General features: G+C 35.2%; 1 protein-coding gene across 1 annotated transcript; it reads right to left on the reverse strand.

Moving 5' to 3' along the window:
* Positions 1 to 13,216: 13,216 nt before the first annotated feature.
* Positions 13,217 to 15,782, reverse strand: LOC121248403 (L-type lectin-domain containing receptor kinase S.4-like). Its single transcript, XM_041146858.1, has 2 exons — positions 13,704 to 15,782; positions 13,217 to 13,586 (listed from the first exon to the last, which is right to left on the reverse strand). Exons 1-2 carry the CDS (start codon positions 15,780 to 15,782, stop codon positions 13,518 to 13,520), a joined length of 2,148 nt encoding a protein of 715 aa, XP_041002792.1. The 3' UTR covers positions 13,217 to 13,517.
* Positions 15,783 to 22,853: the final 7,071 nt, after the last annotated feature.

The raw sequence follows: 22,853 nt of genomic DNA on the forward strand, positions 1-22,853 counted from the left end.
TTAATTTATTTTATATTATCTCATCTCTAAAAATAAATAAATCTTGAATGTCTCCTTCCCGAAAACGTGTAAACTCTCTATTCTAATTACTATTTTAATAATAAAGATACAGTACAGGAATCTCACCAAAACTTGGGTTATCCTGGCTAGCAATTAATTTGAGTTTCTAAAGTTTTGCTGCATTATTATTCAAATAAAAAGAAAATATTTAAAAAAAAAAAAACTCGCTCTATATTAGCGTGACAAGCTAGCGATGCTGGTTATAAATAAAACAAACTCAAGTAGTGTTAATCTATAAAAAATAAATAATAAGATCTATACATTTTTATTAGTTTAAATTTTTAGAACAAATGACGATTTTACATAATATTAAAGTAAAGATTTTGAATTTGAATCTTAACTTTACACTCTATTTCATTTAATTAAATAATTTAAGTATTAGACCATCCATTAATAAAGAGTCTAACCCAAACATGAGAATGAATATTTAAGATATAAAAAATAAATAATAAAATCTGTATTTTCTCATCAATTAAAGTTTTTGAGACAACTATCAAGATCATTTGGATCAATTAGCAACATTTTAATTTTTCACTAAGAGAACCAATGATTAAATCTCTCTCTTCATGTATAAAAAAAATAAAAATAAAAAGTTTTTGACAAGTGATAATTTAACAAGTAGATTCATATTATCTATCGAAGCATCTAAAGGTGTAACGAATATTGGGCAAGTTTGTGCTCATAATGATAAAAGATATGATGTTAATGGGCGGCTCATAAGTTGGCTAAGAAAGTTTTGAACTTAGTGGAGGATAAAATCATATAAAAGGACTTGCTTTTTGTATTTGAATTTTGCTTCAACCTGAGTCCTGTAACAGTCTGAATATTAATCGATGTTTATTGTGTTTGATCTCAAAACAAAATGAAATAAAAAGACTCACTCTGATATCTCTATTCTATTTATAAAATAATATTTGTAATTATAAAGGATTTATATAAAAATATTAATTTTTATTTATAATAAATTCATTTTTTTTAAATGTGTCATCGTTTGAACTAGAGGTGTCAAATTATGTTAACGGGTTGTCTTCGTGTCGTATCAAGGTATGTACATTACATTTAATGGGTCAACACGAACATGACCCGTTAAGGATTTCGTATCAAAATTTCAAACCCAAACACGACACGGTAAAATAACGGGTTGATACGACACGATCCGTTAATGAATAAGAAATAAACTGACACGACACAACACGATACGACTCATTCCGTTTCAACTCGTTTACGTTAATGGGTTGAACAAATACAATACGACACGACACAACCCGTTTGACTTGATTGATTTTATATAAATATTTAAATATAAATAATATTTATAAAAAATAAAAAACTAACTACAAGTCTAAAATTACAATCCAAATAAATATGATCCACACAATTTGTAATAATACTCATTATTAAAATTACATCCCAAATATAATAAACAAAACATACAATGTAAATATATTAATATTATAATCTCAAATATAATAAAAAATTAAAGCATAGATCTAAACATTTAGAAGTTGAAGAAGGAAGTTGAGCGTCCTCCTTGTCCTTTAGGTCTAAGGGTATAAAGGTTAATTTAATTTTTCTAACGGGTCATAACGAGTTGACCCATTAGTGACCTATTAAGCAATCATGTCTTAACGGGTCAACCTGTTTTGATCCGAATCCGTTAAGGCTAAATCTTAATTCACTTTTATCGTGTCGTGTTCGTATTGAATTAATGAATTGTATCACATATTGTTATCCCTAATTTAAACCTTGTGCAACTTATGAGATCCTTATCCTTTTATATTAATAAAAAAGGCAAGAAACGATTGACGTTGAGGATCCATGGCGACCAAATTCCATGAAACGAGTGCGATGCGTCCGATGACGTTTCTCACCTCATTTCCATCCATATTATGAAGCAATTTCAAATCGGTTGTTAGAATTTCTATTTCAAAAATATATTATTATAATTTTAAATTTTTTTAAATATATTTGTATAAATTTACATTAACCGTCTCTATTTGAAAACTGTTTATAAACTAACTCGTATAAGTATTCTGAAAATTACAAACTTCCCACTATTTTCATGAAAACTCGAGCATTGGCACAGTACGGCCTGTGAATAATTAATAACTCGAGCGAGCATGCATAATATTGTATCCGTTACGGTGCTTTCCAAACCACTAAAGGCAAAGTGAATACAAGAAAATAGAAATGGACAGTCTCTCGATCATAAGGTCAAATTAATTGGTTGGTACGTCAAAATCCAAACTTATAAATGTTTTCATACTACCATGATCAGTACTACGCGTATATAAAACAGGAGACAACCGAACTTGTTGTCTTCCCTCCCTTCAAGATGTACGTACGTTTGATGATCAATTGAGAAATAAATACGAAAAACATAAACCAAAATAAGAAAGCATGCATTTTGGGAAATATGTTCCTTTTTAAGTACCACTTGGAATTACTTTTAGCCCTCCAAAATTGACTAAGATTCGAAACTTATAATAAAGTAGAAGGATAATTAAGACTTCGACTATTCATGATCTCCTTCCTTATAAAATGGTGCTGGTCACAACTACTATACGGTCGGTGGAATTATATATAAAAGTTTAATTATTACTTAATCTTTAAGTATTTATAATTAGGTAATTTTTCTTCCGATGTCATATTATTAAAGTTGGTTACATAATCATTAATTTTGGGTTAGTTAGAAGCTGTGTCGTGTATCCGTCGATGATCGAAACAATATATATAATATCTATTCGATTGCACTAAATATTTAATGGAGGTACTTTTTTGCTGTCTGGTCCTTTATTAGTATTTTTTTTTTCTTTTTTTAACATTCTGAAGATTAGTTTTTCTTGCAAGGTTGGCCATGGACCTAACACACTATATATTTCCTTTTCATAAAAAAGGAGATACATTCTTGTTAAGGTTGTCTTATTCAGTTCTCGTGTTAAAGATGTCTTATTCATATAGAAACAATATGAAAGCTTGTGAGTTTTTGTTTTTAATACAGGGAATGGGGGATTCGAATCCTTTTTTTTGAAATAAACTTATGTAATCTTTACTAAAATCAACAAGATCACTCAGTACATGTTCTCTCTTTCTCAATGATGTTTCTAATACAATTTTGTACCTCTCCTATAAAAACAAATTATGTGTCTAACTGTAAAGCTTCATTTGCTAAAGTATGTGCTACCTCATTTGCATTTCTGTATACGAACTCAATACTCCAATCTTTCCATAAGGGCAACAATTTCTTGACAGCTTCCACAATGCTCCCATACACAAATCTATCTTCTTCTTGGCTATTAACTGCCTTGACCATCGATTGAGCATCTCCTTCAAAGATCACTCTTTCCATATTCATGTCCCTACATATTTCCATTGCCTTCCACAAGACATAGCTTTCAGCAACTGCTGGACGATCCACATTTCTCTGTTGACCCTCAGCTGCAACCAAAACCTCCCCCTCTTCATCTCTGATGATTACTCCTATCCCTATCTCCCTTCCTTTTAGATCCACAGTTGCATCCCAGTTGACCTTGGCATAATTCTTTCTTGGTCACTTCCATGCCTGGTTCCTTCTCTCTGTACTGCTGTCATGTCTTTCTTTGTTTTTTTGTTGTGCTAATTGAACTCATAGAACTCTTCCTTTGCTATCCTTAGCACTTGACTTGGGCTTTTAAAAGATCTTTTAAAAATGAATTCATTTCTTCTCAGCCATAAACACCTCATTACAGAAGTTATCTCTCCCATCTCAATCCTATACATCTTTCATAATAACTTCTCCCACAGAGATAACAAATCTTCTTCATTCTTACTCCACTTCTGTATTACATTGCTAAAACCTAACTAGGCATCACTTGCAGCAGGGCACTGCCATAAAACGTGCATAACAGTTTCCTCCTCCTCTTTGCAGATAGGGCATTTTGAATCTTCAGTAATTTTTCTGAGCAGCAAGTTCCTTCTAGTAGCTAGGATCTCTGTGGCGCCCCCAATCCCCCTTATATAAATACACAGGGATCGAGACGCGATGGTGACAACACGGTCACACATCCCAACGAAATGCCAGTGTGTGTACATGCAACAGTGTACAAATAAAATAACGCAGCGGATAGTCAACTAAGTACCAGAATTTATTTACAATCAAACATCAGTAAAGATTTAAATAACAGTTATACAGTAATCCATAAAATATATTACAATAGTTTCAGATAAACAAACGAGTGATCCCAGATCATTCCTCAGGCGGAGCCGTCTCCTCAGGCTCGCCGTCCTCCTCCTCATCTGCATCAAAATCTACGTTACCACAAAATGGTATCGCAGGTAAGTATAACCCAAAACAACAACGTAATATAAAATGCATTAAATGCAACTAACATGCATGCACATGAAAAATATGCATTTTTCCACAAAACATCATTTTTCCCGAAAATGATAATTTTCCAACGCACGCCAAAATCTCATTTTGGCCCAAAATATCCGTAAAATATTTTCCCAGAAAATGATTTACCCAAAAACCAACTCGCACTATTTTCCCAGAAAATAGTGCATTAATTCCAAATGCACCATGCATTATTTCCATATGTACCATGGCCTCCCCTATGGACCATCCGCACGTCCTGGCTTCGCAGCGGTGCTCAGTTCCGCGCCCAGCGCGTACATGGCCAAGCACCCGCACTACGCAACGAGCGATGCCCAGTTTCGCGCCCAGCGCGTATGTGGCCAGACATCCTCTAGTCCCTGCCAGCAGAAGGGCCACGGAGTCGGCACGAGACCATCTCGTCCGATCCCATTGTCGCCCGGCGACAATCCAGGGGACGTTACTCAGTATATTCCGTTCCCGAGTAACCAGAGGAGCTCCACCGAGTTAATGCCCCATCTCGGCTTGGGGTCGTGATCCACACGCACCAAAAATCCATTCTCACATGAAAATCCAGTTTTCATAAACACATGAACATGAATGCAATACACGAAAACCCAGTTTTCTTTTACAAACATGATCATGCATGAAATAATGAAATGCACATGTACCAACACAATATCCAAACCAACAATTACCAATCCAATCAAATCCAACCAAACAACTCCAATCACAAATCCATCCGACCCCCGAACTCCTCGGACTCAGTCCGGCATACCAAAAATACAGTGAAATGGGTTAGTGCAAAAATACATTTAAATTACGAAAGTTCTTTGGAGAAATACTTACAGTGCAATATAATAATTTTCCGAGGATCACGAAGTTGAAAAAGGCGACGTTTGAGCAACACCACAGTGTAAAATACACTGTGGCCGTGGGTCACAATACCAACTTTCAAACGGAGGCAAACGAAGACCCAAGATTGATAGGGTAGGGCCTAGGGAGGTCGGTGAAGCTAGTGGTGGTGAAGGTTGGCCGTGGGTGGCGGCATGGGCGGCGGTAGAAGACCAAAAAGCCCAAAACGGAAATGGAGTTGGATGTGCTTCACCAGTGACAGATCGGAGGTGGGGTTGGGTCCAATGGGTTGCCAAGAGGTCGAGGATGAAGTGGTAGGAAGATGGTGGCCGGAGGTGGCGCGACGGCGGCGCAGTGGCGGAAAGAGTGCCGCGGCTTCGTGGGCTTCGTGGGGGCTAACGGCGGCACGAACGGAGGTGATATTGGTGGGGTGAGGTCGCCGGCGGCTGGGGAAGCTAGCGGCTGGGCGGTGTTGACCACCGCCGATGCACGACGGCGCTGGTTGGTGGAGAAGGAACGGACGCGGGGAGAGAGAAAGAGAGAGAGGGTTGGGTCCGCGCGCACGGGGGAGGAGAGAAATAAGGAAGAAGAAAAAAAAAAGAAAAGAAAGAAAAGAAAAGAAAAGGAGAGGAAGAAAAATGGAGGGAAAATAAATGAGGTCCAATCCTCATAACTTGGGTCACAAAAATGATCCAACGGAGATGATTTTAAAACCACAAGTTAAATAAAATAATTTAAACGTAATGGTAAATTCAAATTGAAATAATTAAGTCCCACAGTAATTAATTAAATATGAAAAACAATTTAAATGCACAACAATAAATAAATATTAAGAAAGCACATAAAAATTAATTTTCACCAATTAAAATCATAGAAATAAACTCATTAAAAATCCAACCAATTTTAAAATACGAGAATAAAATTTAAATAAATAAAAATAATCTTTTAGTAAAAATACACTAAAATGCGGGGTGTTACAATCTCATTACCTGCTCTTCACATAAAAAGCTTGACCTTCCTTGATACCTTCAGTTCCCATATGCCTCTCCATCTTCTATCCACTTCTCTTCCTTTAAAGGCTTCACCTAATTTTGCTCTTTTTCTGTCAAACTCCAACATGTAAGCACTCTTCACAGAAAATTGCCATTTTTCATCATAACTCCATATAAGTTTATCTTCAACATTCATTCTGCCTAAAGGAATACTGCAAATTAGCTCACCTTCTTCCTTGTTAAAAATTCTTTCAATTAATTGCTCATTCCACTCTCCACAACTTTTCATAAGATCACAAACTTTTGCCTCTTTATCCAAGAGTGAAATCGGGGATTCGAATCCAGTTCTCTTAAATAAGAGACCAGACATTATGACATCTAGTCAAATGACCCAGACATTGTGAGGTTATAATCACTAAGATATTGGCATATTGCTTTCCTTGTCCCTAAGTGTATGGTTGTCCCTCCTGTAAGAACACGAGAACATGTCCCATGGACCATAGGGTATGTTGGGCCGTTAATGATGGCTAGGGTGTTAGAGTATTAGCTGGCATAACAACCACCAAAAGATTAGGAGAGGATTTCAAAGATTCTGCAGTAACTACCAGCCTGCAGAATCGCTAGTCTAGCTAGTTTGAATTTCAAATAACTTGTAATCTCCATTTTACTCTCCATCAGTCACTCAATTAGTTTTATGTAAATCTATGTAAAATCTCTATATATACTAGTGAATACAAAGTAAACGGCATCAAATCATTCCCTTCAAAAGAGTATCTGTAGAATTCTATTTACTCTGTTTTTATAGTCTGACATGGTATTAGCCACAAATAGGCAAACGCCTGATCCTTTCCAATAGCTTCTGCACACACATCTTCCTCATCCTTTCCATTTCTACTATGGCTTCCTCTGATTCCATAGATTTTTGCTCTCCATCTACTCAATGGATTCAATCCATTTCACAACCTGTCAGTCAAAAACTTGAAGGACACAATTACCTGACATTGAGTGTTCAGTTTCAAATTTTTCTTCGGAGTCTTGATCTGAATGGTATGATTGATGGTTTTGAAGAAGCACTAGCCAAGCTTCTTTCAGATGACTTCCCTAATCCAGCTTATGCAATTTGGTTCAAGAAAAATAATTATGTTTTGAGCTGGTTACTAGCCTTTATTTATGAGAAGCTAGTATCTACTATCTTTAGTCTGAAAACTTCCAAACAAGTTTGGGATTCTCTTCATACTAGATTTCTAGCTACCTCAAGGTCCTGTATTGCTCTTCTTAAGAGACAGCTTCAAACTATCGTTCAAGGCAATCGGTCATGCTCTACATTCCTTAAAGATGCTAAGCAATTGGTTGATCATCTTGCTACTGCAGGCCAACCTATGGATGATCAAGACTTCATCACCTTTTTAATTGGTGGTTTTTGTGCCACCTTTACTCCATTTATTACATCTTACAATTTTGCTTGCAGGGATAAGTAATTATCTCTTGATGATTTTCAATCTGAACTTTTAAGTTTTGAAACATTGGTTGAAGCGCCTACTCCGATGCAAAAACAGAATTTTGCATTTGTTGCAAAGAATTCTAATTATTGGAAAAGGAAGCCTGCAGGTACTGCTCCAAAATTTCAACAAGTTGCTGCATCAGCACAGCCTGTGGCCCTCTAAGATTTCACTCCAACAATGATTGCGCAACTCCACATGAAAGACCACAATGTCAGATTTGTGAAAAGCATGGTCACATTGCTTTGGATTGTTTCCAGCACTTTAATTTTTCTTTCCAAGGCAGGAGGCCACCTTCTAAATTGGTAGCAATGGTTGCTGAAGCTAACAACACCTTTGAACAGCAGACTTGGTATGCGGATAGTGGGGCTAATGCTCACATTACTGCCAATGCAGCAAATTTAACAACTCTTCAGCCCTATGATGGTCTTGAAATTGTCCAAGTAGGCAATGGTTCAAGTTTGGAAATCCAAAACACTGGCTTTTCATCTATAAATACAACTCATACTTCCTTTCGGTTGAATAAAGTTTTTCATTATCCTCAGGCTGCAACCAATCTTTTATCTATTAAACAATTTTAACTCGATAATGACTATTATTTCATTCTTACTGGAATTGATTTTTGTGTTAAGGAGAACAAGATCGTCCGACTGCTACTCCACGGGCTGGTTGAGGATGGACTTTATCCAATCAATAGGAACAAGAGCTACACCAATAAATTCCACTATTTAACTTCCAAGTTATGGACAAAGGCCACCAGGGATCAATGGCATGATCGCCTTGGTCATCTTTCCAAGCCCACTCTAGATTAGTTATCTTCTTTCGTGCAAATAAAAGAGTCAACCAGCAAGTTTAGTGTATGTTGTTCTTGCCAATTAGGAAAAGCTAAAAGATTACCTTTTAGTGACTCCCATAGACAGCCACAAGACCTTTAGCTTTGATCCACACTGATGTCTAGGTATCTCCAATCACTTCGGTTGGAGGTTGTCGCTATTATGTTTTATTTATTGATGATTTCAGTCGTTTTACATGGATGTATCCCATGCATTTCAAAAGTGATGTTCTTTCAATCTTTCAAAAATATAAAGCTCTTGTTGAAAATTTATTTTCTTGTTCAATTCAGCAATTGCAATCTGATAATGACAGAGAATATTTATCTAAAGATTTTCAAAGATTTTTAATAACAATGACATTTTTCATCGATTAACATGCCCTTATACATCTCCACAAAATGGTATAGTTAAATGCAAACATTGACATATCCAAGAGACGAGATTAACTCTTTTAGCAAAAGCTGGTCTTCCTAATTGTTATTGGGTAGATGCTTTCTTGACATCAATATACTTGATCAATCGCTTACCAACCAAGATTCTTAAGAATCTACCACCATACTTTGTCCTCTATAAAACGATGCTTAGTTATTCTGAACTTCGAACCTTTGGCTGCGCCTGTTACCCTTATCTCAGACTATATGAAGATCATAAATTAGCTTTCAGAAGTAAACAGTGTATTTTCATAGGATATTCAAATCAACAATAAGGGTATCGTTGCTTAGATTATAACACGGACAGAGTTTTTATTTCGAGACTTGTGGTTTTTTATGAAGACACGTTCCCTCACTTGGACAGATGTCAATCCTCTAACAACCACACGAGCAATCAGTTTTTCAGTATGTTTTATATACCTCTTCCATTTCCTTTACTTTCAAATGTTCAAAACTTAAGTTCTCTCCCAAGTGTTACACGCTCAGACCACATACATCAAACAATTGTCCTACCCGAGAGTCCGATCTTACCAACACCTGCTACACCAGGCTCCACGTCTCCTGCAACAAAAATTGAGTTACCTGCACCTTCCTCCCTGCCATCAAATACTATTCATACAAATAATCCTCCCAAAACTCATCCTGAGCCATCTCTTATTCCACCTAGAGAAATTGTTACCAGGTCTAAAACAGGTAAACTATAGCCTAAAGAATTCCCTAGTTTTAAAACATTCTTTGCTACATGCCGCCCTCTGTGTATTTTGTCCAGCATTATTATTGAATCTGAACCTACTTGTTTTACAAAGGTAATGACTAAACCAGAATGGCGAGCAGCAATGGGCTGTGAATTTGATGCATTGATGGCTAATGAGAAATTCTAATGCAAATATCAAACTTCTTTGTCCAAAACCATTGAACAAACGTGTCGTTCGAAACAAATGGGTTTATAAGATTAAAAGAAGTTCTGATGGAAATATCGAATGCTACAAAGCAAGGCTTGTAACTAAGGGGTTTGATCAACTTTTTGGTATTGATTACTATGACACTTTTTCTCCTGTAGTGAAGCCTGCTACTATACGATTAGTTTTGGCTCTTGTTGTCTCTTTAAAATTGAATATTAAGCAGTTGAATGTTTCCAATGCCTTTCTCCATGACATTTTGGATGAAGAGATGTATATGAAACAATCGAAGGGTTATGTAGATGACAACTTTCCAGATCATGTCTATCGCCTGCATAAGTCACTCTGTGGTCTTAAACAAGCTCCTAGAGCTTGTTTTCAGCGTCTCTCATAGCAGCTAATTGATTTTGGATTTTCAAAATCCGAGATAGATTATTCTTTATTTACATACATTTATAACACTTTACGCTTTTTTGTTTTAGTATAAGTTGATGATATAATTGTCATAGGTTCCAACAGTCAGGCAATCCATCACTTTATTGATAAACTAAAGAACGAGTTCCAGGTTAAAGATTTGGGTGAGTTGAGCTGTTTTCTTGGTGTTGAAGCACTAAGAAACCAAGATGGTTTACACCTGCGACAGGCTAAATATATTACTGATCTGCGACAACACACATATGCTTGGTGCGAAGCCTTTGAACTGTCCATCATCTTCTGGTTCGAAGCTCTCATCTATTACTGGTGACATGTTTGATGATCCAACTGAATATTGAAGAGTTGTGGGTGTTCTTCAATATTGCATGATCATAAGACTAGATATTGCGTATTCGGTAAACCAATTATGCCAATTTATGTACTTGCCTCGTGATATACACTAGATGGCTGTGAAACTTGTCTTAAGATATATAAAAGGCACTGTAGATTTTGGTCTTCATTATGTTCCAAGGGAAATAAAACTGAATGCCTATTGCGATTTAGATTGGGCAGACAACCCAGATGATAGACGTAGCACTACTAGCTATGGGGTATTTCTTGCCAATAATCTCATTTCCTGGAGTAGTAAAAAGCAAGGGGTTGTCTCTACGTCAAGCACTAAGGCTGAGTATAGAAGCATGGCTCATACAACTGCTAAGTTTTATTGGCTTTGTATGATTTTTCAAGATTTAAAGATCACATTGCCTACTGCCCCGAGTTTATGGTGTGACAAGATAGGTGCCATTGCATTAGCTTCTAATCTCGTTTTTCATGCATGTTTGAAGCACATAGAGATCAATTACCATTTCATTAGGGAGAAGGTGGTTAATCGTGATATCCAAGTTAAGCACATTTCAACACAAGACCAAATTGCAAATATTTTTACAAAAAGTCATACTACCACTCGGTTTACATTTCTTAGAAACAAACTGTGTACATTTCCTCTCCAACAGTTTCAGGGGGGTGTTAGAGTATTAGCTGGCATAACAACCACTGAAAGATCAGGAGAGGATTTCAAACATTCTGTAGCAACTACCAGACTGCAGAATCGCTAGACTAGCTAGTTTGAATTTCAAATAACTTGTAATCTCCATTTTATTCTCCTTCAGTATCTCAATTAGTTTTATGTAAATCTATATAAAATGTCTATATATACGAGTGAATACAAAGTAAACGGCATCAAGCCATTCTCTTCAATCGAGTATCTGTAGAATTCTATTTACTCTGCTTTTATAGTCTTACACAGGGCAGGCATTGGTCCTGAGATGGGCTTTGATTGATCATGTTTAATGAAAGTGTGCGTGTCTTAACTGCGGCCCGCGGGCGTTTATTCGACAAGTACCCGTTAATATCCTAACCATTTGGGTTGTTTGTTTTTCGTATTTTAAATTTACATTTTGGTTCACTAAAGTTGTTCCATCCGAGGTTTTTAAAGTGGGTAAAATTAATTACTTGGAAGGGAAGTGTGATTGATGGTTTCAAGGTACGTAATGGGGATTTGTGTATAAACTGGCAGAGACACGTATAAAAATCGGTTAATTGTAGGTACCATTTATTTACCCTCCTCCAGCTTATTTACTATTTTTTTAAAATTATATTTTATTTTTTCTTAATAATTAAAGAAATAAATATTAATGAATTTATATATTTTTTTAATTTTTTGTTAATGATTAAAAATGTTAAAAAATACTTAAAAATAATAAAAAATAAAAATTTCAAATACACCACTATAAATTAGTAAAAGGGTGATAAGAGGATAGCAAGACTATCATTATTCATTATATCCTTTATTGTTACACATTATTTCTGGGTATTGAAAACCATAGCCAACCTTCTTAGGGTATTGGAGATTAATATGCAATTAATTGCCAGTATTTTCCATCCCAAGTGATGGGTTTTCCAGACCACTTGTCACATGAAATAAGAAAAATTTAAACTTCGGTTGGCTCTCATTCATGTGGCCCTGGGGAATAATAAAATAGCTCTATTAATTCGAAATCCTGGAAGAAAGTTGTGCGCGCAGGTTATATGTGGGTCAACTTGGGTCTAAGATTTGTGTTCTGAGTGATGCATTTGTCATATGGGTGAATGCCTCAATTGGGTTCGAACTGAGGATGCTCTCATTTTACTGTAAATAACTGGAAAGCTGTGCAATGGATTCCAAAAGATGGGAAAGTTGTAATTAAAAAATACAATTAATTAATCATCATCGTTTCATTATCTTGTAACGGGATGACATTAAAAATAATGAAACGACCATGGTTTAAACCGGAAATCTTAAAAACAAAGCTGGATGTAAAGCTCGACAAAGATGATGAGATTGGTGCGCATACTTCCAAACGTTAAATAGCATAGTCCCGGCCAATTTGTTGAATCTCGATGTTGGATGCAATGTAAATAAACTAGATTCAAAAGTGTGGCATAAACCAGACCCTGGGATCTCATCTCGGTTCCATGACATCAGGAACTGTCCCTAAAGTCCACTTCTCCCACATCCACAACAGCAGCACAAGCTCCTTCGATCGCCTATGCGTTGGAATCCGTGGGTCTTCTCAAACAAATCATGAATAGAAGCAAATTAACGTATCCGAGCTGGTTCTAGGCTCGCCTAACCATGTGGCATGTGAGCTCAGGTCCCAAAATAACCCTGGGCGCCCTGGTGGTGCTAGGGTATGAGCTGAGCGTGCTCTTGTGGCGCCTTATAAGCAAGACCAAAATTGCTAAGCCTTTTACCAAACTCAGAACCCCCAACAAAACATTTCGTGGATTTATGTCTCTGTGATGCATATATAAGATACTCTTAAATATATAAGTACTGCATATTGATAATTTAAGATCTGAGTATATTGAATTAGATTAAAAATAGAAAATGATATTAGCCATGTCAGATATCAAAGCTACTTTTGCATTTTAAATGCCTATTTCCACTTACTTGGAGTCGTAATTGATTAGCACAAAAGACATTTACAAAAGACCATATGACATATATAATCGAAGTAAGTATTATTGATGATGTCATATCCCAGAGCAAGCGCTTGTACTTCCACCCATAATTACCTAGAATTAAAAGTCCATGGAACATAGCAGGCAACTCCATCATAATTTCCAGCTAGCTGTTGGGTCTTAGGTTCCTTCTAAATCAGCAAATCCTCCAGAGACAGGATCGAAGATTCTTCTTATATGCTGCTTTGCCTGCACAAAATTGTTAATATTGTAAACATATATGAACAAAAAATAAACAGAGAAAGAAAGTGTGGACAAAAAAAAAAAAAAGGACTAGAAGAGCTTCGAAATCTCATGCCTAACTACCGGTCTCTCCCTGCTCAAAACTGAAAATGGCGGGGTCAAACCAGTTTCAGCAGCACCACTCCCACCGTTACCGACGGAAGTCCACGTGCTGGCCATCTGAGAATACGACGACGTAGTCGGAAGGGATTGCAAGAAATTTTCAAACGAATCGGTAGCAGTAGCACCACGTACTTTTTTCCTATATGGCGCCGCCACCTCCTCCTGCAGCGCCAACTCGCCCTCCAGGTACCTCACCAACTGCCGCATCGTGGGGCGTGCCTCCGGTGCATCATTGGAACATATTAAGCCCAGTTTAAGCACCAAAACGGCCTCAGACTCATCAAATTCGCCCCCCAACTTTGGGTCCATAACACCAAGAATTGCTCCTACTCTCCACTTCTGCCATACCCAGTCCACCAGCATGAACTCCTCAGACGATGCATCGGAATTAATGGGTCTTCTACCACATGCGACTTCGAGCAACAGAGCACCAAAGGCAAAAACATCCGAACTGGTTGTGGCCTTACCTGTGCGCGTGAGCTCAGGTGCCAAATAACCCAGCGTGCCCACCACCCTGGTGGTCCTTGGTTTGGACCCGTGCTCGTACAGCTTGGCAAGGCCAAAATCACTCAGCCTTGGGTTAAACTCAGAATCCAATAAAACATTTCCTGCCTTGATGTCTCTGTGAACTACAGTTTGCTCCCACTCCTCATGTAAGTAGAGAAGCCCTGAAGCCACTCCTTTGATGATCTTGAACCTTTGCTCCCAGCTCAGGGTTGCTTTAGGCTCATCAAAGAGATACCTGTCCAAGCTTCCGTTAGGCATGAAATCATAAACAAGAAGTAGATCAGCTTCCCGACGACACCAACCCAGCAATTGAACCAAGCTTCTATGGCGAAGACGACCAATAATAGCAACCTCTGACACGAACTCTTGCAGACCCTGTTTTGAGTCATGGGAGATTCGCTTAACAGCAACTTGGGTATCTGAATTTGGCAGGACTCCTTTATAAACTCGACCGAATCCACCAGACCCAATTAGCTCTTTGTCTCTGAAACCCCTCGTCGCTTGGTTCAGCTCCCGGTAAGGAAATCTATGAGGACCAATATCGTGCTCCCAGGCTTCAATCACATCAGCCGTCTTGATTCTCCAGATGATATAAAAAGCCGAAGCAGTCACCAAAATCACAGCCAAAACACATGAAACTGAGACGCCAACAATTAGGCCTGTGTGATTCTTTTTGGTGTTTGTAGGAATCTTCGGGAGTTGACCTAGATTGATAGTTCTGGCATCTCCGTTCCTGTTGAAGCTCCAACCGAGTATATAATGCGAGCTTGTGGATGCGCCAGTTGCAGCAGAAAACCCGACGTACATGGATTCTTGAAGATATTGTGAGAGGTTTACTTTATAGGACAAAATTGAAGACCTGGGTTTGGTAGAATCCGTCGCAATCCTCACGTCTAATTGATTTATTGGAGAATTATAGTCGATCCATGCCTGAATTACCAGATTACTTTTCAAATTAAGGTCAACCTTGTTCGTGTCACTACTACCCTGAAATTGCTGGACCGGAACAGATTTGTTCGATACTATGCTGTTGATGTCGATGCCAACATGGTTTCCATTGTCTTCATTGAACTCATTGTTCTTGAAAGTGTCGAATTCGACCGCGATTATGTAGTTCGAGCGATGCCCATCATTGCTGGCGTTGAATAGGCCAAGATAAGAGCCCGGCCCACCCCCAAGAAGCTCTTTTGAGGCAGAGATCGTGAACGCGAGGCCATCCCCGCCTTGTTCCGCAGGCTTGGTGACTATAGCAAAAGCGAAGGAAGTAGAGAAGGACATGGCGTTGCCGCTGGAGTTCTTGAGTTGAATTGGGCGGAAATAAAACGCGTGGCCTTTTTCCATGAGCGTGTCGTTTGTAAGGCGAAGTAGGCCATTGTTCTCAATGGATGCAATGCCGTTTAAGCTCATGTTGTTGCTAGCAGCGCCGAACCCTCCGCTGAACCCGTTCAACAGGGTATCGGCATCGTCCACATCGGGGCTTACTGGGTACAGGAGCAGAAGGAGAACCCAGAGAGAGACAAAGCTTGTTGCCATGTGAGAGATCAGAAAGTTGAAAGTTGATCAGCTCTGTGAAGTTGTTGAGTGTATTATTGTATGAAATGGGAGGGCAAATGCGGAAAAATATTGGATTGTTCTATGCATTTTTTTGTCGTTTGGCTTTCTTTGGCGAACGAGAGAACAGGAAGATTGACGGGAGTGGCGCATTTTATAAATACAACCCGAGTTCCCATGTGTAATGAAGAACCACTCTTCCTAGTTGCAGGCCACTTGCAGCTGTTTCGTTTGAAATAAATAAAGGCCTAAAAGGCTAAAGTAAACAATTCAATCTCGCATAATCGCAACGACCATTCTTATAAGAGAAAATCGTCCAATTATGAATTCAAAAATTCTACTCGCACCCGCAGTTGGGGAATCCGGCGTACACCTCTATCTACGTGTAAAAATGAAACGCATCGTTTCGTTGAAAATGATTTATACATTAAAGCCCATTGGTTTTTTAAGAAGGATAACGATAGATTTATTATTATTATTATTACTTCTTATTTTTTTTTAAATAATTATTAATAAAATTATATATTTTTTTAATTTTTTTAATGATTAAAAATGTTAAAAAAATACTTAAAAAATAAAAATTTTAAATACACTATAAAATAAAAATAAAAAATGATAGAATGACGGTAAATTTATCCTTATCCTTTCTAGAATACCACGAAAAAAATCATGCACAAGACAAATTCAGATTAACACGTGGTACCCACAACTGACTTGCATCAGCATGGCCCGTATACATTGAAATTATATTTTTAACAATTTAATTTTAAAACTTAGAAAACCTGATATTTCAAAATGATAATCGACCTCAAAATGCAAGAATCAAGATATACTATTTAAATAGAGTACATTTCTTAATTATGTAATTTACACAAATGAATGACGATATTAATTTATTTAAAAAAAGTAATATTTCTTTGACAATCATAAATTGAATTCCATAAATTGTAATGTTTGGATAAATAACTACTAATGACTCAAATTTATCTTATTATTATTCATAAACTATCTTAATTCTATTCATAAAATTTTCATATCATCTTATTTTCAAGCATTCCCTAAATTCAAAACCCTAAAATCCTACTATATATCTTTAATCCTCAAAAATCATTTTTTCTGACCAGTATCGTCCATTAATATTTCAATTTTTCCGGCCGTTCTACGGTACAATATTTCACCTAATACTTGGATAGACTTTTGGATCCATTTCTTGAAAAAAAAAAAAAAAGGAGGATGAATTAAAGGTAATTGGTCAACCACATTAAAGTTTAAAAACGAAAAAGGCTGATAAAGTTATGTGGCGTGGGCTCCGATTTACTGGCAGTGACGTTGGCAAAAATAATTTTGCTTGGAGTCTCCAATAAATTTTTTTAATTAGTGATTAAAGAAGTATTTTTTAATAATATTATAAATTTTTTATTTTTTAAAAAAATATTTATAATGATTAAAAAAATACATAAAAATAAAAAAATAAAATATATTATTCTAGAGATATCTTTAGGCCACTTTTTCGGTTACTTTTGCAGCTAATGAAAATGATTTCACTGGTTATTGATATTATTCTTTAATCTGATCAAAATTATAGATATGTCTACGGTCAATTCTCGCAAGTAATACAAATGGGATTTGTGAAATTATTATCAATTGTTTAATCATGACATCGGCCATCAGGTAACAATGATACTGAAAAGTAATTAATATAATATATATAGTTAGACTTAAATTAAATTAAAATTAAGTCATGTATCTAAATCATATATTGCACTTTTAATTTATGAAGACGTCCGTGTGTTTATCTAGCCTGTCATTAATTTGAATAAAGATAAAGAAAAAGGTCACTCGATTTTAAAGGAATGTTACATAACTTACTTTAGATTTTGAGCGGGTCCCAAAGAAATTAAAAGGTAACATGTTTTTTGAGATTTGATAGATAGAATGGTGTTACGAGGTAAGTAATAGGCTATGGTTTTATTCATAATTTAATTATTTTAGTTTATGATTTCTGGTTTTAGTTAATTATACTTGAGTTTTATTTATTTTATAACTCTCAAGTTTTTTTAATTGTTTTCACGGTATTTCTTTATAATAAATGAACGTATCAATAAAATTATAATTCCATCTCCTTAAAATTTGTGGTTGAAATTGGGATCGCATTCTCAATGACTGCATTAGCTAATTTGTGGTTGAAATCTAGTTTTTAGCTCTTCAATTACAAAGCCATCCTTGACCATTATGGTTGCATAGATCCACAAATATATTTGTTTAAATATTTCAAAATATTCCAGAATCATCACGAAACATCCAGCATGACCTTCTCATTTCTAAAGCTAGCAACGACAGCGATAGTTGCAATATTCTATTTCCACACATGCACCCATCTTACTTTCATTCCAGCCAACAAGTATTAATCATAAATATCTTCACAAGAATTGCATAAAAAATATTGTTAATTGTCTCATTCTTTTTCACTTTTCCTAATAAAAGATAAGCATGCATCCGGAAAAATCGATAGGACCGAATACTTTGATTTGGATCGGACCAAACCGAAATGGTCGGTTTCGATTCACAATTTTGTGGGACCGAAGGGGTATGGTCCGGTCCCAGAACCCGTAAGTTTTTTATTAGACCGGACCAAACCGAAACCGACCGATTGAAATATATATATTTTTAATTAGCTTTCAATAATATAATATTTTATTTTTATATAGTAATTATATACGTTAATTATATAATTTACATCTAATCTATTATTATTGACCATATAAAATGTTAAATAATATATATTATCAATTAATAATATATCATATGATATATATGTAGATACGTAATATATTCATACATACTCTACTATTTACACTTAATTAAAATAATCAGGTAAATTGTTTTTAAATACTTAAGTTGCAAGCTAGAATGAATAATTTTTGTACAATGAAATTATTTGATATTCATTAACTATATATAAAATGTAAGATATTATTAATAATTATGAGTAAAGTCTAAGTTAGTAAATAGTAACTATCAACATCATAAAGATAATTATAGTTAAATATTTTTTTTAATGAGATAGTTACTTAATCCATATTAACAATTCATTTAATTTTAATAATTTCTTTATTAATTTATTTGAAAAAAAGGTCCGATCCAGTCCACTAGGGGTGGTCGGTCCAGTTGGGAAAATGATGGACCGAAAGTCCATCATCCCTCGAACTAGACTGGACTGAAAGGGTTTTTCGCTGATTGCTATATTAAAGAGGAGAATATAGAGTTTTGCTTCTCATCATCTTCACACATCACACACCATATTTATTTTTATTTATTTTTTATTTTTTCTATTTTTTAGTCTTATTTTTCATAAACTAATCAAATTCTTTTACTCATCATCCATACACTATACATTTGATAAGAAAAAAAATTAAAAAAATATGTGTAGTGTGAGAATGATGAATAAAATTTTTTAAAAATATAATATCTTTACTACTGTTATTTAATGCTTTGTCGTTGGGGGTGGTTGTGTTATCTAAGAGCACTCACAATGAGTTTTGTAAAACTCATTTTTATCTAAAATTTGAAAAAAATTAGCTTGAAACTACCTCCAACGGATCTTTTATTTTCAAATGTAAAATACATTTTACTAGAGTGCAGCTAAATGTAGAGTGAACTGTTCACAAATGTAAAAATATTTTATTTATTTATTGTCTTTTTATGTACTTTATCTCTCACAATAATTTCTCTCTCTTTGTATTTTTTTCCAACAAACTCTTAAATAATATAATATAAAGAAAAAATAGATAAACTGATGTATAGTATATTGTAAAAATTAGTATGTAAAATAGAAAAAATAAATTTTGATGATATATTTTGAAGAATAAGATACATAAACCATTGGAGTTCTCTAACATTCTTCCGGTTTTGGGGACAAAGGAAGGGCCGTCCTCCCCGAACCTCCCTTGCCTCCGCCACGTGAGTCAACGACAATTGAGGAATGACAATTAATATTGGCAATTTATTAAATATTGGCGTTTTATTTTGTTTTTTTTTTTTATATAATTATAATAGTTCATAATAACATAAACGCTCCCGTCCTCTTCTCCAAACTCATCATTTATAAACTTAATATCAAATCACTCAAACCCAAGTTTTTTGGAACATAAAAATAAACATACGAAAGTTACTTTTAATAATACTATCTATTTTAGACGTGTTTTACCTTCACTACTTCACAGTCACTTGCAACCAAATAGTAGATAGCTTAGGATTTGATAGAACACTTTCAACGCCTAAGTCAGTCACTGAAAGTAATAATGTAACTCTAAAAAATCAAATCATTTTCACGTACCTAGATTTTCTCCTTATATAGAGTTTTTTGAACCGTCTTGATTATTTTAACGGTAATGGTTATCTATTATTCAAATTTAAATATGGATATGAAGGTTCATCCCTTGGTAAATTCAAATAATAATCGTTTTTATCTTCTATTACCGCAGGGTGGTTACCCAATTGGTATTGCGTCTATTGACAGTGGGTTGGACCCTCTCAATATTAATTAGGCTTTTTGGTAATGGGACAAACTCATGCATAAGGCTTAAGCAAAGGCCCAGGCCCATGTGGCCCTGATCGGTTGGGATGTCCTCTATGTTATTTTATATAAAAATATATATATAATTTAAAAAAATTATAATGAAGAGTTAAAATGAATTTAAGAAGCAAACGAAATCAAATAAGAACAAAAAAGTCCTATACATAGGAATCTTTTACGTTAAGCACCCACTCGGAGTTATTATTAATTATTATTTCTCGCAAATCGATTTTAGTTGGGACCTTAGGACGCAAACTTCGACTTTATCTTCTCCGGTAATGCAAAATGGAGGGAGGATGCGGTTCGCCATTCCATAAGTCACAAAGTCCAATCACCATCAATTGCTAGACTTGCAAAAGTCGGTCCAAATGGGCCACCAAATTACCAATCGCCAAGTCTCTGATTATTATTTTAATATATGTATATGGTATAAGTCCTTGCCCTTGCTTGGTGATTTAAATTAGGGTAAGTCATAGATTGATATTTTAATTTAGGATAAGTCTTTGATTGTGATTCTAAATGTGGTTCGACAAAAACCTTTACTAAATAATGAGACATGTTGTTGGGGGAGGATCCCTTTAGTCAGAACGAAAAATGATCTGAATATGATTGATTGTTCATTTAGTTTATAATTAGGATTAATATCGGAACACTACTTTATTGAACATATGGTCCCACGTATGTGAGAATATAAGAAACAGTACTCTCCAGTTTATCGCCTTTTTATATGGACAAATAAAACTACCTTTGAGAAGATTAGCTTTTTTTTTTTTTTTTTTTTTTTTTTTTTTTTTTTAATAATTGTTGATAATACTATAACGCGGTGAGAGTATTTGAGATTAGTTTTTTTAATCGAGTGAGATTTCTTTTTTGTATCTTTTTAGCTTATAAATTTTATAAGTTAATTTATATTATAAAAAAAATTATATTCATTTTTATTTATTTAAGAAAAATTATATTTGCAGTCATAAAATGTGCAGGCACTGCACAATACTCATTTTGAAAAAAATAAATAAATATAAGGTTCACATAAAAAAACTAACTTTTTAATAATAAACTCTATTCTTTTTAAAAAAGACTACGTAATGTTTGTATAACCAATAACTGTATCTAAAATTAATTTTTATTTCATATTTAACATTTCTGTCTTAGCCTATATTTTAATCAAAGATCAGAAGAAAAAAGTGATTATATTGGCTGAAAGTATTAGGCACTTTGCCTACGTACTCCAGTACTTGAACTCGATCGAATGCAAAACGAGCAAATCCATGTATATGCTTTTTAATATTAATGGCTGATCTTCGTTTCCAGAATCATCCATGACATGAATTAATGTTTGCGGCTGATATTCGTTTCCAGAATCATCCTTGACATGAATTAATGTTTGCAACTCTTGTGGGGGAATGCAATATTCCACAAAATCAATCATGCATACTAGTCCACAAAGTATTCCAATATCTTCAGTACTCGAGTCTCGTCAAATTATTCTCCTTGCATCGATTACTCTAATTAGGTTTTTCCCAGATATATATCAACATCCGCCCATGCGAATTTACTACTCACATGGATCGGAATCAAGGCCACAGTACAAAAGGAATGGACGATGCTCTGCTATAAACTAAAAAAATAAAAATAAAAAATCTCATAGTTAGATCAGAAGCTAGGTAGGTCTTGGATTAGGTGGTTCATGGCGGCTGGACAAAGACTCTTTAACTTCTGCCTGCGTCGACAATGGTATCTTAATCAGATCAAATCGATATGAAAGCGTTTTTTAGTTTATGATTAGAATAAAGCTGCCTTACCTAAGACACTCGAGTTTCTCAATCATGCATACGGTCCTGCAGTGACAACACGAGGAAGTGTTCCTCGTTTCCTGCCTTCTCTACGAATGCATGGCCTTCCGTATGCTTCCCGTTACAAAACGGAGTTCTCAAGTTAATTTATTGAAGAAGAAAACACAGATGTCCACTTGGGCTTGAACAGTACGTATCTGTTGTTAACTGAGGTCCTTTTGGTGCTAGTCATAATTCTAAAACGAACTTCAGTCTAGCCCATTGACCCCAAAACTGAGTTGTCGGTTGTAAAAAAGCATGGGCTCAGCTCAAAAACGTTTTGTGTAGTTAAAAAAAGGTTGCTCATCTGCGTCGGCCCTCATGCCTTGAACTTTACGGCAACTTCACAGTTTTTAAAAAAAATACGGTCGTTTTATTTGTAACTTGGCATAGAATACAAAATTTATATTGCTGCATGCACAGAGTTAAGAGTTAGTCTATAAATAATTTTTTCATTTTAATTTTTATTTTTTTGGATCTGGATTTTAAAAAACGTGTATGGCAGCAACTTTTAAGGTTTGTGTGGATGTTGAAGTGAGTTGAGTTGAGTTGTGATGATAAAATATTGTTAGAATATTATTTTTTAATATTATTATTATTTTGAAATTTGAAAAAATTGAATTGTTTATTATATTTTGTATTGAG

This window comes from Juglans microcarpa x Juglans regia, chromosome 1D (genome assembly GCF_004785595.1).
Source record: "Juglans microcarpa x Juglans regia isolate MS1-56 chromosome 1D, Jm3101_v1.0, whole genome shotgun sequence".
Taxonomy (NCBI): Eukaryota; Viridiplantae; Streptophyta; class Magnoliopsida; order Fagales; family Juglandaceae; genus Juglans; species Juglans microcarpa x Juglans regia.

What these genes read in the sequence shown, in the direction of transcription:
- LOC121248403 (XM_041146858.1), bottom strand. Translation starts at nt 15,782, where the DNA reads ATGGCAACAAGCTTTGTCTCTCTCTGGGTTCTCCTTCTGCTCCTGTAC. An exon ending in TTTTGAGCAGGGAGAGACCG is followed by an intron (nt 13,587 to 13,703) that starts GTAGTTAGGCAT and finishes AATTTTGTGCAG; the next exon opens with GCAAAGCAGCATATAAGAAG.